The sequence below is a fragment of the Ambystoma mexicanum genome, chromosome 1q (genome assembly GCF_040938575.1).
Source record: "Ambystoma mexicanum isolate Mex_15411 chromosome 1q, UKY_AmexF1_1, whole genome shotgun sequence".
In the NCBI taxonomy this organism is placed as follows: Eukaryota; Metazoa; Chordata; class Amphibia; order Caudata; family Ambystomatidae; genus Ambystoma; species Ambystoma mexicanum.
The window spans coordinates 1,028,998,120-1,029,011,632 of record NC_090922.1 but is presented as its reverse complement, the minus strand read 5'-3'; the positions used below and the strand labels follow the sequence as shown (position 1 = coordinate 1,029,011,632).

Below are 13,513 nucleotides of genomic sequence, written 5' to 3'. Positions count from 1 at the left end.
GGTGTCCATCTACCTGAATCTGCACCCAAACTGGGGTATGATCAGATAGATAGCAGAGGCCAAAGTCCAATCAAGACCTCATATTTAGGATCAGCAACACTAAATCAACCATCATCTTTTGCTATCCTCGATTCCTTCCAATATAACTTTGTCTTAACTTGTGTGAGCCAACATGCCCATTCTTCAATCCGGTCATTTCGCCATACCAAGTAATTCTCCATAGACACACCCTGCAGGACCTGATGAAAGCCCACAACAGCATGGGACCAGTTTCCTGCATCCCATATCATCCCACACTCCATCCCTCAGAGTAACCTTCACATCAATATTCTTTCCCCTTTTACAAATCACAATCAGCTGAAATTCGAAATTGATGTTATTCATCACATCCTTCAAAAGTTTTCAAAATTACAAAAATTAAACACAGCCAAAACATTTGGGACCATTGCTCTCTACCCTTCCCCAGTGGTACCCGTTAAAGAACCTTCCATCCTCCATCATCTGGCCCATCTGATAGTTTCCAAGAAGTCTTCCATCTTTCTTTCTTGAGGCTCCATTGGCTTGTTCAGTCCTTTCATCCTGCAGAGAGAATTCAGTTGGTGGAAGTTTATATCCGTATCCTACCCGTTTCTGCGAAGCACAGTCATCTGTAACCATATTGATGCTGTGCATCATAACCTTAAACAATCTGTGAAACCTCAAAAGAAAATTAAATACTACTGCCAAATCCGTTGGTTCCTCCTTTGCCCTCCCCCCAACTGTCATGATGCCTACCCCCAGGGAACCAGACCAGGTCCAGCAACCCCAGATGCAGGCATCAAGTTATTTTGAGCAAGCCCAAAAACCCCTGCTAGGGGCTGTTTCGGTGCGGTCCTGGCGCTTATGGCGCCAGGCTCATATGGAGAGTCAGTCCTGGCGCCATAGGCTCAGAGTAGAATTACCTGATGCAGACCATGCTGCAAGCTTACCTGATGCAGACCATGCTGCAGAGCTCCAAGCCAAAGGAGGCTTGGAAGGGACTATTTTATCTAGGGACTATTATTTACTCGGGTGGGGCTGGGGAGGAATACTTACCTGGGACTACTTTTGAGGCTATATAAACCACGCCCAAAGAGCAGCACACGCTTCGCGTTATTCTGCATCCAGCAGCGTAACGCTCACCATGTCTGCAAGTCTGCATCCAGTCTTCTGCCATGCCCACCTCGAGTCTGCAGCTCCTAGAAAAAGGGACGAACAGAAGGAGAAGAGGTTAGAATAAGAGCAATACCTTTGATCCTTACCTGAATTCCGGATCCACCGCGCCTTCGAGCTGAAAGAAAAAAGCATTTTACGCACGCCGCCTCGCCTGCTGCAGCGCCGTGCTGAACTCACCGGCCTTCGCAGCATCCTCACGATCCACCGCATCCTTCTGCACGTTCCCGCCGCACTCTGGCACCTAAGGGGAACACAAGAACAGCAAAGGTGAGCCAAAGGAATAAACAGAGGCAATAGTAACTACCCCCATAGACTTACCCGATTACCGCCGGGGGTACTATTCCTCTTCATGGGTCGGCGCAGTTTCCATTGCATCCTCGCCGTACCCCGGCCCCTAAGGGGAACAAAAGGGCAACAATGTGAGATGAAAGGACAAACAAGGGGAACTCTTCTCACCACAATAGACTTACCTAATTTTACCGCCGGAGGCATTATTCCCCGAACTTCATAATTTGTCTCCACACCAGAATAAGGGAGCAAGCCACAGGTTACATTCTGGCCTTATTTTATTGAACTGTGTAGGATAAGCCAAATCCTTACCTGAACTTCGTCAGCTACCACGAGGAACTCTTAGCTGGGGTCAAGCTGCAAACTGCAAGGAATCGGACAAGAGTGAAAGTCAGACATGTGAACTCTTACGAACTACATACTTTTCGGAGTCAATATTGTTCTGGAACTCACCAATTCCTTCGAACCAGTGGAGCAACTGGTTATCAACGCGCCCCTGCGCTCAATGCAGGATGGAGAGCTCATCTTTTCAAACCATCAGGTGAGACTAGAACAGGGGACATCAAAGGTGATCTGTGGGGAGAACAACGGGAGTGGGGCGATTTACACTCAACTCCACGGGTGGTTAATTCCCTTTCCCCATTTGCAGAAGAATATTCCTACGGGCCAAGCAAACGAAGCTAGAGGGGCCAGTCTAGTCCGTCATCTCAGCCCTACGCGTCACATTGGTGGAGGCCGCAGCTGTCCAGTTCAGATAGACGCCTCTGTAGGACCCAGGTGAGCGCAACACCAACCCGCTCATGATACCAGGCGTACACCCCCTCATCATTGGTCATCAAACCACTCGGGCAATTTTTGAGCTGCATTCTCCTGTGCTCCTCCCTTTAGGATTTGGACAAGCACTGTTCCATCCATCTTTCCCTGGCAGCCTCTTTCCTCGTTTATCCCTTTACTTCTCCAAAGAGGAGTCAGCTGGTGAATGACTATCGTCCAATCCCATTAAGTCTGCAACTTCCTCTTCCTTTGCAATGCTGCAGTCTTTCCCTAGAAATTCACATTTCAGTCGGCATGGAAAAGTCCAATTGATATACTGTCTTCTCTCTGAGCCAGTTAGCAACTGAAGCATTCGCCCTGGTCTTGGTTAGCAATCATGAAGCAGGAACCACTCCAGACCAGGTATGCAATAAACGGAGATGCTTCTTTGTTTTATCTTGGTTACAGGTAAAGGTAGAAGTAGGAGAGTGTAGTGTATGTAGTATCCTTCTGGTTCCTGCATCTCTCCCAACCAACACCCAGAGAACGCTCACCACACAACACTCCACAAGCATCATAACATTCTCACATTCCATTCAGCAACACAAACCTAGCATCATAGGATACTACACATCCTCCTCCTTTTAAACAACCAAAAGATAGGCCATGATTGCTGTGCCCAAATGATTAGGACAAATAAACTTCTTAAAATGTTTGCCACAAGACCTTCTGTCCCGACAGCCACCCAAGACTTCAAGCCTGTCATGCTCGAGCACAAAAACCTCAGATGTGAGCATAATCTATCATTAGCACACAGAGGTCCACAAATAACTGATCACCATGGATCCGGATCTGCCACATCCTGATGTCGAGTCTCACACTACAGCACAATGTTCGGTCTTAAACCAAAAGCAAAGAAAACACTCAGTATTCAGTCTCAACTCGTAACCTCACCTAAATGCCAGGAAAACCATATACAAGTGAAGACAAAACTACAAAAAAAACTCACAACCACCTCCCCTAAAGAGAACATATAAAAGTAGACAAAGATAAAAAAGATAGTGACACAACAAGGATCACACAAAACAAAAGCACAACACAAGGGAGTATTGCGTAAAAGAACAGATAAAAAAAGGTTTATTGATTTTAACAACACAAACAACAAAAATAAACCAACAATAAACAATCACAAATGCCTCCCTGTTACCCCCCCCTTCCTCCCAAGCTTACGCCGCTTCACCATTCTCCATCATATCCTCTAAGTATATACTCCCTTCTGCGCCTGTCGAGGAGTCATCTTCTCCAGAGCCGGTCTGGGCCGACTCAAACAGTGTGGCCACTAAATGTCTCCAAGCCATCAATGTCTCTCCTAGGTCATCCCCCCCTCTGTTAACTACTTCGCACCACACCGCTGTCTCCACATCCACCCATTTGTGAAGGTCACACCACCACAATTCCACCCTCGGTCTATTGTTAGCTTTCCAGCCCATGGCAATTTCTGCGCTAGGCCAGTATGTAGGCCAAGTCCTTTAGTTTACTTACATGTTTCATCTTGCGTGGCCTGAGAAACCCTCCCACCATGCACGCCCACAAAGATTCCACTTCCAGTTTAATCCCTTTCTCATTCAAGCGATGGGCCACCTCCCCCCAGAATCTCCTTATTTAGGGGCATGCCCAGAACATGTAAATCATTCCCGCATTTACTACCCCACATTTAGGACAGGTTTGTATCCCTGCATTCTTGAATCGTGCAATCCTCTGAGGGGTCATGTAGGCCCTACGGGTAATATACAACTGGATTTGCTGCAATCTCGCATTTCTAGACACGTTTTTGCGATACCTCTGGGCTCTCACCCACAACCCGGCACCCATAGGTTCACACATGAACTAAAGGTTAGCTACTCCTAAGGTCCTATGTTAACTGTCCGCAAATAACAAGATGTTATTGTAATAATAGACAGTCCACCAAATGTATTCATCTGACCAACTCTAAAAGAAGTTTAAAAACTGCCCTATTAACCAGATAAAACCCCAGAAATTCAATAGGACACAAAATCTCTAGCACTTCTACTGGTCTACCCAAAGCACTGCTGGACGGGTACAGTACTAACCATTTTCCTTTTCCTGACTTCTGTAATACATATTACTCAATACCTGAGCAGTGCACTACTTTGTTAATATGCTGGTAGATAAACTGTTCACACAACACCAAACCCAGACTTCCTAATAACTGCTGGCCAGGTATGGACAAGGTGGTACCTGGTATACAAACCCAGACTTCCTCATAATCCCAATACCCAGACTTCCTTACGACTGCTGGCCAGGTGCACCGCAAATTGCAACTTCCAATAACCAGACTTATAATGAAACACGGATACTGGGATGTAAACTATTTGCGCATCAAAAACCACTAAACCCAGATTTCCTCAAAACTGCTGGGATTTACCAACTGTGCACCACAAATACTAATTTCGACAACACCACGATGAGCTACAACTTTCAGAATTCAATAAACCTTAACACTGGATTTATTAAGGTGTTACAATTTTAAAAACAATGTAGGGTTGGCCATTCTCCACAAACTCAACCATTCAATAATTGATGCATGCATGTACACGTTACACACACATATATATACTCCACAGACTGTACATGCAAACACACTCATGTTCGTTGAACTTTAGTGTAATTACATTTTGACATGCATAATCAATTTTAAAACCCCACTGTTGCATTATTTGGCATGGAATGAATACTTAGAGAACAGTGGTGATAAGCCACTGACATCCAATTCAACACTATGTAGCATCTCAAACTTAAAACTTACTCTACATGCACATGCCATAATCGTCATCAACATGCGCCGCTCAACATTGACTCATTATTAATCATAATATCATGGTCACAGTCCCTGCTATGACTTTCAACCAACAGTTCCATTATACCACTAATTAAGCATATATAATACGTAATACAGACACGTATCCTTATTACCCCACTGTTGTAGCAATAAAACATTATAAAAAAATGCAACATTATAAATACTGTAAAAGAAATTCCTTAAAATGCATACCACACACATGCATGCACATTTAAAATCAATCACACCATACTCAATGTAGTGAACAAATTGCATTTGAATCCTTCTCGAATTCATAAACATTTTTGCACAGTAATCTGCTGCAATTCACTGCATACTGCTATTTGAACCATTGCATACTGCCATTGTAAACCCTGCCTGTAAAGAATCCTTTCATTGATCCGTCCGTGATCTCTCAATATGTTCAGTAAAACGTGACAGTAAAAATGCAACTCCCCTGAGAAGTAAGTAGCAATAAACACCAAAGCGATTGTTCTTTCATTTCTCCGTGCAACAGCAATAACGAAAAGTGTGTTGCTGCTGGGCCAGCTAATTCCCTGTGCTACCCTGTCCAAAGCTATCAGATAACTACATGACAATATGTTATTTCAAGGAGCCGGGGCCGGAAATGTTAAGGCGCCTCCAACAAAATAAAACTCAGACTAATCATAGTACCTTTTATGGACACGGCACACAAGTTCAGCACTGCCGTCCTTGATGTACATGCATAGGGGTTCAGCACTACCTCTTTTAATATACTCCGACCTGCGCTTCACATCTCATTCCGAAAATAAACTGAATGTTATCACATTTGTACGTAAGGCACGCAAGGTCTTCATTATCAAAATGTCTCTTCTATATGCTGAGTAGACGTGGATTGCCTTTTAGATGGAAAAATGTGCATCACCTGTGAATGAGGTTGATTGTCGAATTCCTCTCACCTGCACAACGGGTACTTTCCTGTGGGAGGAAGATGGCATTCTGTGGGCTATAGTGTGAGCGAAGGAATCTAGAGCCATGGGTCGGATGGCATCCCGCCATTTCTTATAAATAAGGATCAGTCGGCCTGGGTGGGCCCCTTGATGACCCTATTTAAGAGCAGCTACCAAACGCACAGAGTTCCCCATACGTGGCAACAGTTAATCATAATACCAATATATAAACACAGGGATGTTGCAGACCCTAGAAAGTTTAGGCCGATTGCCCTGCTGGACTCCAGCAAAATCTTTGCTTCCCTGTTCAGCTAGAGCCATTGAACTTCTAGTCTTATCATGGGGGGTTTCGTTCTGGCATGGGGACCACGCTAAATGCCACAGTACTTTTGCATTTGCTGATATTTTATTTGATAAAACACCAATAGGTCTTTATATGAAGTGGACTCTTTTCCACCAATACTCTGTAAATAAACTGAAATGGGAAAAACAAACCCAAGGTCATCTTTTCAACTAAACGGCACTCAGAGGTTTCTGTTTGGAAGGTGCAGCCTCTGGAGAGTCTTCACTCGATCAGAAACCTAGGGTTTAACCTGAGCATCTCCCAATCCAAGGAAGCCTGGAAAACAATTTTTAAAGGGGTGTTGTAACTCTTTTGCTAGCACAAATTAAAAGTTTATTTTCAGCTGTGCCGCTACTCCCTTCTTCCCCTGGTTAGTTTCTATTTGCAGAAGGGTGATATGACTATTTTATACAGGTTGGCCATAGTACCTTTTGACATGGGGCCCTGCTTGAACATACTACAGGGACAGTTATGGAAAAAAACACCTTGGGCTTGGCCAACTCGTTACAAAACGTGGTGTTAAGGCAGGCACTGGGCCTGGTGTCTCCAGCCAGACGGGCTCTGTGGAATACAGTGAAATAAACTAGCAGAGTACACAACATTTCTCAAGCCTCCTAAAAACTCTCCATCACAATCTAGGGGAAGTGTCCACTTAACAGTCAGCAACTTCAATCAATGATTTCAAGGGACAAATGTGCAAGATCCTGCACCTGATAGGCTCATCAATAGAAGAGCTGAAGATCACCCTGAACCTAGTGAAAAAGAAGTTTACAGGGGACTGGTGTGAAACTTCTGATTTACTGGCGACGTTCTTCCTTTATAGCGAGTACGCAAAATTCCTAAGGAAGAGAAGAGAAACTCTTCAATACTTGTCTATTTCCTTGTCCCAAAGTCCCAAGGGTCTACATCCACTTTCGCTTAAACCAAATTCCAACTTTTGAGCTAGGGGAGTTTCAGTTCACATAGTTTCTCAGGGATGTCTTGTTCACAAGGAAATGGGTGGAGGTTCGATGAACTGCGTTTAAACTATTTTGTAGCAATTTAATTGTGATGGGAAGTTAACGATCAAATGGTCCCTACATCTTTGGAAGTTTGTTATTCAGTGTGACTGTTATTGCATTTTATTCTGTACTGGTTTGTGAAAGGCTCATTTTTATAGGCTAAAGCACAACAATTAAAAAAGCTGTTGCTGAAGAATCAGGTGCTAATAAATAGCTTGCAACACATCCAACTTCCGAATGAGATGCAACTATAACATTGTGGCCAGTATATGTGAGCAAGATTTCTAGAGGTTTACAAATGCACACAATTATGGTGCATTTGTGTTGCACCTGGTGGCTTGTGGAGCCACACGTAGCTCCTGGTAGCCGTTGGCGTCAACCTAACAAGGCTCTTTCAGGCCCTATCCAGGAGCAACATAGCTCTTAGCAATTTCCAACCCTGCTCTGAGGGATAGAGACCTAAGGCTTTGGCCTTTAAACCTCACCAGAGTAGGGGAAGCCCATCTATGGTGAACTAATACCTACATTATGTCTTTTTAAAGTAGAAGGCCTGGTTTAGGGAGGTGGAGCCCCTGTTAAGTTGGGAGGCGACCGTACAGGTACCACCCCTAGACTCAGAATCCCATTTGCCTTTATTTGTATATGGTATCTGAATAAAAACTGAAAACATACAGATACTGTCAAACAAGTTATTGACAACCTTGTCAGGGTATATAAAAATATGTACAGTGCAATGTTGGTCTATCAATTAAGCTACAACCCCGACTCAGAGATCCCAACTTTGTGATAATCAGTGGGTATGATGTGCTTTGCGAGAGGTGGTAACAGTACAGTGATGTCTCTCACATCATTGTAATGTTCAGCTTGCGTTCACAACGTAGGTGATCAAAGACTTCCGCTAACACAATGCATTAGTATGGGGGACACGAAAGCCCAGTACTGAAGACTGGATCCCCCATGGACATTGGGTTGTGTGGTCACTTTATACAGTATTAAGGGTGACACAATGGGGCGTTTCAATGTATCGATTTACACCTTGTAGTCCACGGGCAAGACGGAACCATTTTATTTCCAGACGATTATATACTTTTCTTTAAAGGACTCGAAGAGTTAAATTTGGCTACATTGGCATTCTATAAAAGAGCAAACCCAGTTTTTCCAATCCCAGTATTTGCCTAAAATGAGTACAAATTGAATATAACATTTTAACATACTCCCTTTAAAACTCAGGAGATAACACTGCTGATGTGTGCTTAAAATGTCCACAAAATAGTTTAAATTACTCTCGAAACTGAACCACAAAAGCCAATTGACAGTTCATCCTCTATATTAAGCATGCTAGAAACATTGGCAGTCCCCATTTGGGAAATAATTCTTCAAACCTATTGATGCGCAAAAAAAGTATGGAAATGTAAGAATCCTTCAAGAAAAATAACAATAACATGGTTAGATAAACATGGCTTACCTGGTTAATAGCGAAGAATATACTGTCATATACATCACGCTGAGTGTATACCGTGCGACTGTAATCATCTTCGTCCATACCACTAAATCCCTTCAGAAACAAGTGCTTGAAAGCCACGGTGTTTTCCTCTTTGAATGACACCACCAACTGGTTACTCAGCCCAAAAAGCACAAGCTAAATCAAAAAAATACTGGTTAAATGGGGTCTGGCTAATATTGTTTTATTACGTTTCTTGAATCTCACCAATAAACATTCAACATAAGAAATCCAGCTGTTCATCTACCACACAATCCTGTCATGTATATAAAAACATTTTTCAGTTTCAACTTTCCTGCATGTGGTGTGAGAGATTGGCTTCCGGCATGCAAATAAAGACTACTTTCCCAAAACGGACATTTAGAATATTTGAGATGCAGAATCTTTTTTTTTTTCTTTTTTTTCCCCAACAAGGCTTTTTAGTGAACTTTTACTGACATAACAATGCTGTATACGTTATTCAAGTCATAATGCTCTCAATTAGGGAAAACAACAATCAAAACAAAACCAAGCATCAACTCGCAAGAGTACAACATTTCAGGGGTGTCTCACGCGGGTTTCGGGGTGGGGCAGGGGCAGCTTCATGTCACAATCAGGGACATGGGGTGCTGTCTCTGGGGTCCACGGCGGGCAGGAGCCCTCCAGTTCGAAGCTATATAAGGAGCGGCATCTCGGGCGAGATGCCCATGCTTTTGAAGTAGGGCTTGACATTGTTGTGTTTCCTTTTCATATAATATACATCACGCTGATACAGTGGGAGGTATAACTTGGGTTTAATCATAGGAGCCCCCAGGAGGCCAGCGTCTTTACAGCAACATCTTCGTGTATGGTCTCATCAACATTCTGGAACCATACACGAAGATGTTGTCATAGTTACATTATAGGTTCTAATAACAAACAGGAACTCTATAGGCATGTATTAACTATAACCATATCCTCACATCTCCCCTTCTAAATAAACTTACATTTATAATGATTAAACATTGAAAGTTTTGGCATATCATTTCTACTATGCTGTGATAATGTATACATTTTTTTTTTTTAAATTTAAACTTCTACACAAGATAAAGGATACAAGATCTTCATGTTGCACGGATGTGTAACAAAACCCTGGATCATGTTGGCAGACCTCTAGTACTCAATAATACACAGTCTTGTTTAAGGTTCCTCATTCTTTTCCTGTGTTTTAATATAGGCTGACCATTGTCATTTTTTTCTTCACATGGATTATCTTGTGTTTTCCTTTCCTGTGTTCTTTCTTTGTACATCATACTTGGCACATCAAACTTATCCTTGAATGTCTTGTCTATGAATGTTTCTCCATATCTATCTTGTTCCCTTTCATTTCTCATTACTTCCTCCTCCTTTGCCAAGACTACATCATCACATGACCATTTCTTGCCGTCTTCTAAAATCACTGATTTCTTAGAACATTATATCACTCTTTGAGGAGGACGAAATCTTGACTCTCCTTTCATTACACGTCTTGGCTCTCTCACTCTCACCCAATCACCTTTCGCAATCCGACTCTCGAACATTCTTTTGCATGTCACAGTATTTTTTATACTCTTCTTAGTTTTTTCTTTACTTTGTTGACAATGTCTTCTAAGTTTATCTCTTTATTTCTCTTGTTCATCATCCAAACAGGCTGAAGCCTATTTGTAGATATCCTTCCCCTCATCAATGTGAATGGAACTTCCTCAGTCACCGAATGTGGTGTAACTTTGTACGTGTTGAGGGCTTCCTTGAGCGTCTCTTTCCATGGTAGACCATTCACATTGGCCAATTGAATAATGCCTTTTATGAAACGGTTCATCCGCTCCACTAAACCGTTCCCCATTGGATGGTACAAGGCCGTAGTGCTGTGTTTAATGGCTCTATCCTTCAAAAACTTTTGAATTTCCACAGACATGAATTGGGCTCCATTATCTGACACAAGCTCTTGCGGTTCTCCTTCTCTATTAAAGATTTCTTCCAAAAACTTCATGACTGATAGCCGATACAGAGTTCTCAACAATACCACATTCCACCCACTTGGAGGTGTAATCCACCAAAACTATGAAGTAAACTTTTTGTAATCCCAATGTCTCATACGGCCCACCTATATCAATAGCCAATTTTGTCCACACCGTACTGGGACTATTTACTGGCTGCAATGGAGTTACACGTACTGATTTACTCTTGTCACTCACTGCGCATGCAGTACAATCCCTGACCAGATTTTCCATTTCGCTCCACATGTTGGGCCACCAATAGGTTTCCCTTACTCTCCTCTGTCAACATTCTACCCACATGGCCTTCATGGGCAATGTCCATAATCCTCTTCCTCAAGTTTGCCGGAGGTATTATGCGATCTCCCCGATAAACACATATTTTATCACTAGACATCTCGTCTTTGAATCTTTCCCAAGACTTTAGATTGTCATCATTATATTTCCAACCACTCTCAATGGCTCTTCTCAACATTTCTTGTTCAGAGTCACACTCTCTGGCTTCTATCCATTCCTCCTTTGAGAAACTAGGATGCACCTGAGTTATGATACAATCCATGTTTTGTTCTTCTGTAAATTCTTCTTTGTCCTCACAATCACCCGTGAACCCTTCACACGGTAGACGAGAAAAACAATCCGCTACCACATTGTTTCTTCCTGGAGTATATTTTATGGTTACATTAAATTGCATGATGATCAATGTCCATCTTCTTTTGCATGGAGATGTCATGTGAGGGTTTTTCGAGTTCAAAACATGAACAAGCGGTTTATGATCTGTTATAATGTCCACTGGAATGCCCCAAATCAGACCTTTGAAATGCTGCAATATCCACTTGACCTAGAGCTTCCTTCTCTATTGTCGAGTAGTTTCTCTCAGCACCTCTTAATGTCCTCGAAGCAAAAGCAATGGGAACAATTTCATCTGCTTGTACTTGTTCTAGTACACCTCCAAGTCCTATATTACTTGCATCAACTGATATTCTTGTCTTGGCATTTGAGTCAAACATCTTTAACGCCGGTGCTTCATTGATCAATATTTTGACCTGTTCAAATTCTCTTTTGCATTCTTCAGACCAATTGAACTTCACTCCTTTGCCTATTAAACTCCTCATTCTCTCAGTTCTATCAGAATAATTGTCAATGAACTTTGAGTAGTATTCTGTTAACCCCATGAAACTCCTGAGTTGATCCTTGTTCTTGGGATCAGAAATTTTAAGAATGGTGTCTACCAATGATTCTTTCGGCATTATTCCATCAGCATTTATTCTGTGGCCCAGGTACGTTACCTCACTTTTCTTGATTTTGCACTTTTCAATCTTTAGAATCATTCCTTTCTGTTGTAGAACGTGTAGTACACCTAATAACTTCACATCATGATCCTCTTGAGACATCCCTGACACCAAGATGTCATCTTGGAAATACTGTACTCCTTGTAAACCTTCAAATAAATGGTGCATTAACCTTTGGAACACAGCGGCTGCTGAAGCCAACCCAAAAGGCATTCTCTTGTATCTAAAAGCTCCCAACGGTGTTACAAAAGATGTCAAATGTCTAGACTCTTCCTCCAGCACAACTTGGTGATACGCTGACGATAGATCTAACGTTGAAAAATACTTTGCTGGCTTCATGGTGGTCAACATTTCCCCAATGTTCGGCAGAGGATGTCGATATATCCAAATATTGGCATTCAAGTCCCTTAAATCTACACACATTCTGATGGATCCATCCGGTTTTTTCACAATTACAATCAGGGATAACCACTCTGAACTTTCAATGGGTTCAATGATGTCCTGCATGCATAACCTTTCTAATTCATTCTGCAATGCCTCTCTGGTACCAATGGGTATATTCCTCACTTTGTGTACAACTGGCTTTGCCCCTCTTCTGAGTATAATACGATGTTCGAATCCCTTAAGTAAACCGATATTTTCATTGAATACTTTGGGAAAAGCCTTTGCCAAGTTTTCTGCAGTGTCACAACTGTTCTCAGTGATGCGTAATATGGTGTAACGCTCACCTGGCTCCCACGGAGGCGCTGGTCTGGGTTGCTGTGGCCTCTTCAAGCGTGATGCGCAGAATTCGGACCACCGATTGAACAGGACCCCCAAATCTTGCTTGTCTGGCCCGTAGGAATATCCTTCTGCAGATGAGAAAGGGGATTAACTGCCTGCTGAATAGTGTGCTTGCTCCCCCCTTTCCCTCTTCGTTCTCCTCTGACTTCCTCCAAAACCCTCCGGTTTAAGCTCACCTTATGGTTTGGAAGGATGAACTCTCCATCCTGCTTCTGGTGCAGGGGCGCGCGTTCGTCCAGTTACTTCACTGGTTTTCAGAATGGCGCTGGCAAATCCACTTGACTTTTCTGAGCGATACACCGTAAGTATGAAGATGCAAAAGTTCAAGTGTGAGCCTCCTTTTATGTTGTTTCTCCTAACCTGTGATCTGTCCTTTATTTCAGGTGCAGAACCAAGGCGATGCGTTGAGGGGTAAATTGCCGGTGGTAAAGTCAGGTGAGTTAGTGATGAGGGCGACCCCTCTAAATGTCTTTATAATTCCCCAGTAATGTCTTTTGTCCTTTCCCCATAGGGGCCGGGGTGCGGTACCTGCCAAAGATGCGGCGCCGACCCGAGATGTGGAATGGTTCACCAAGAAA

At 42.8% G+C, this 13,513-nt stretch overlaps 1 protein-coding gene across 1 annotated transcript in view; it reads right to left on the bottom strand.

Moving 5' to 3' along the window:
* The window catches only part of MCOLN2 (mucolipin TRP cation channel 2), a 1,022,745-nt gene that overhangs the window by 763,979 nt on the left and 245,253 nt on the right, over positions 1 to 13,513 (bottom strand). Inside the window, exon 3 of the mRNA XM_069641702.1 lies at positions 8,837 to 9,010. Within this exon, the coding sequence (XP_069497803.1) occupies positions 8,837 to 9,010 (174 nt within the window). The remainder of the gene's footprint in view (positions 1 to 8,836; positions 9,011 to 13,513) is intronic.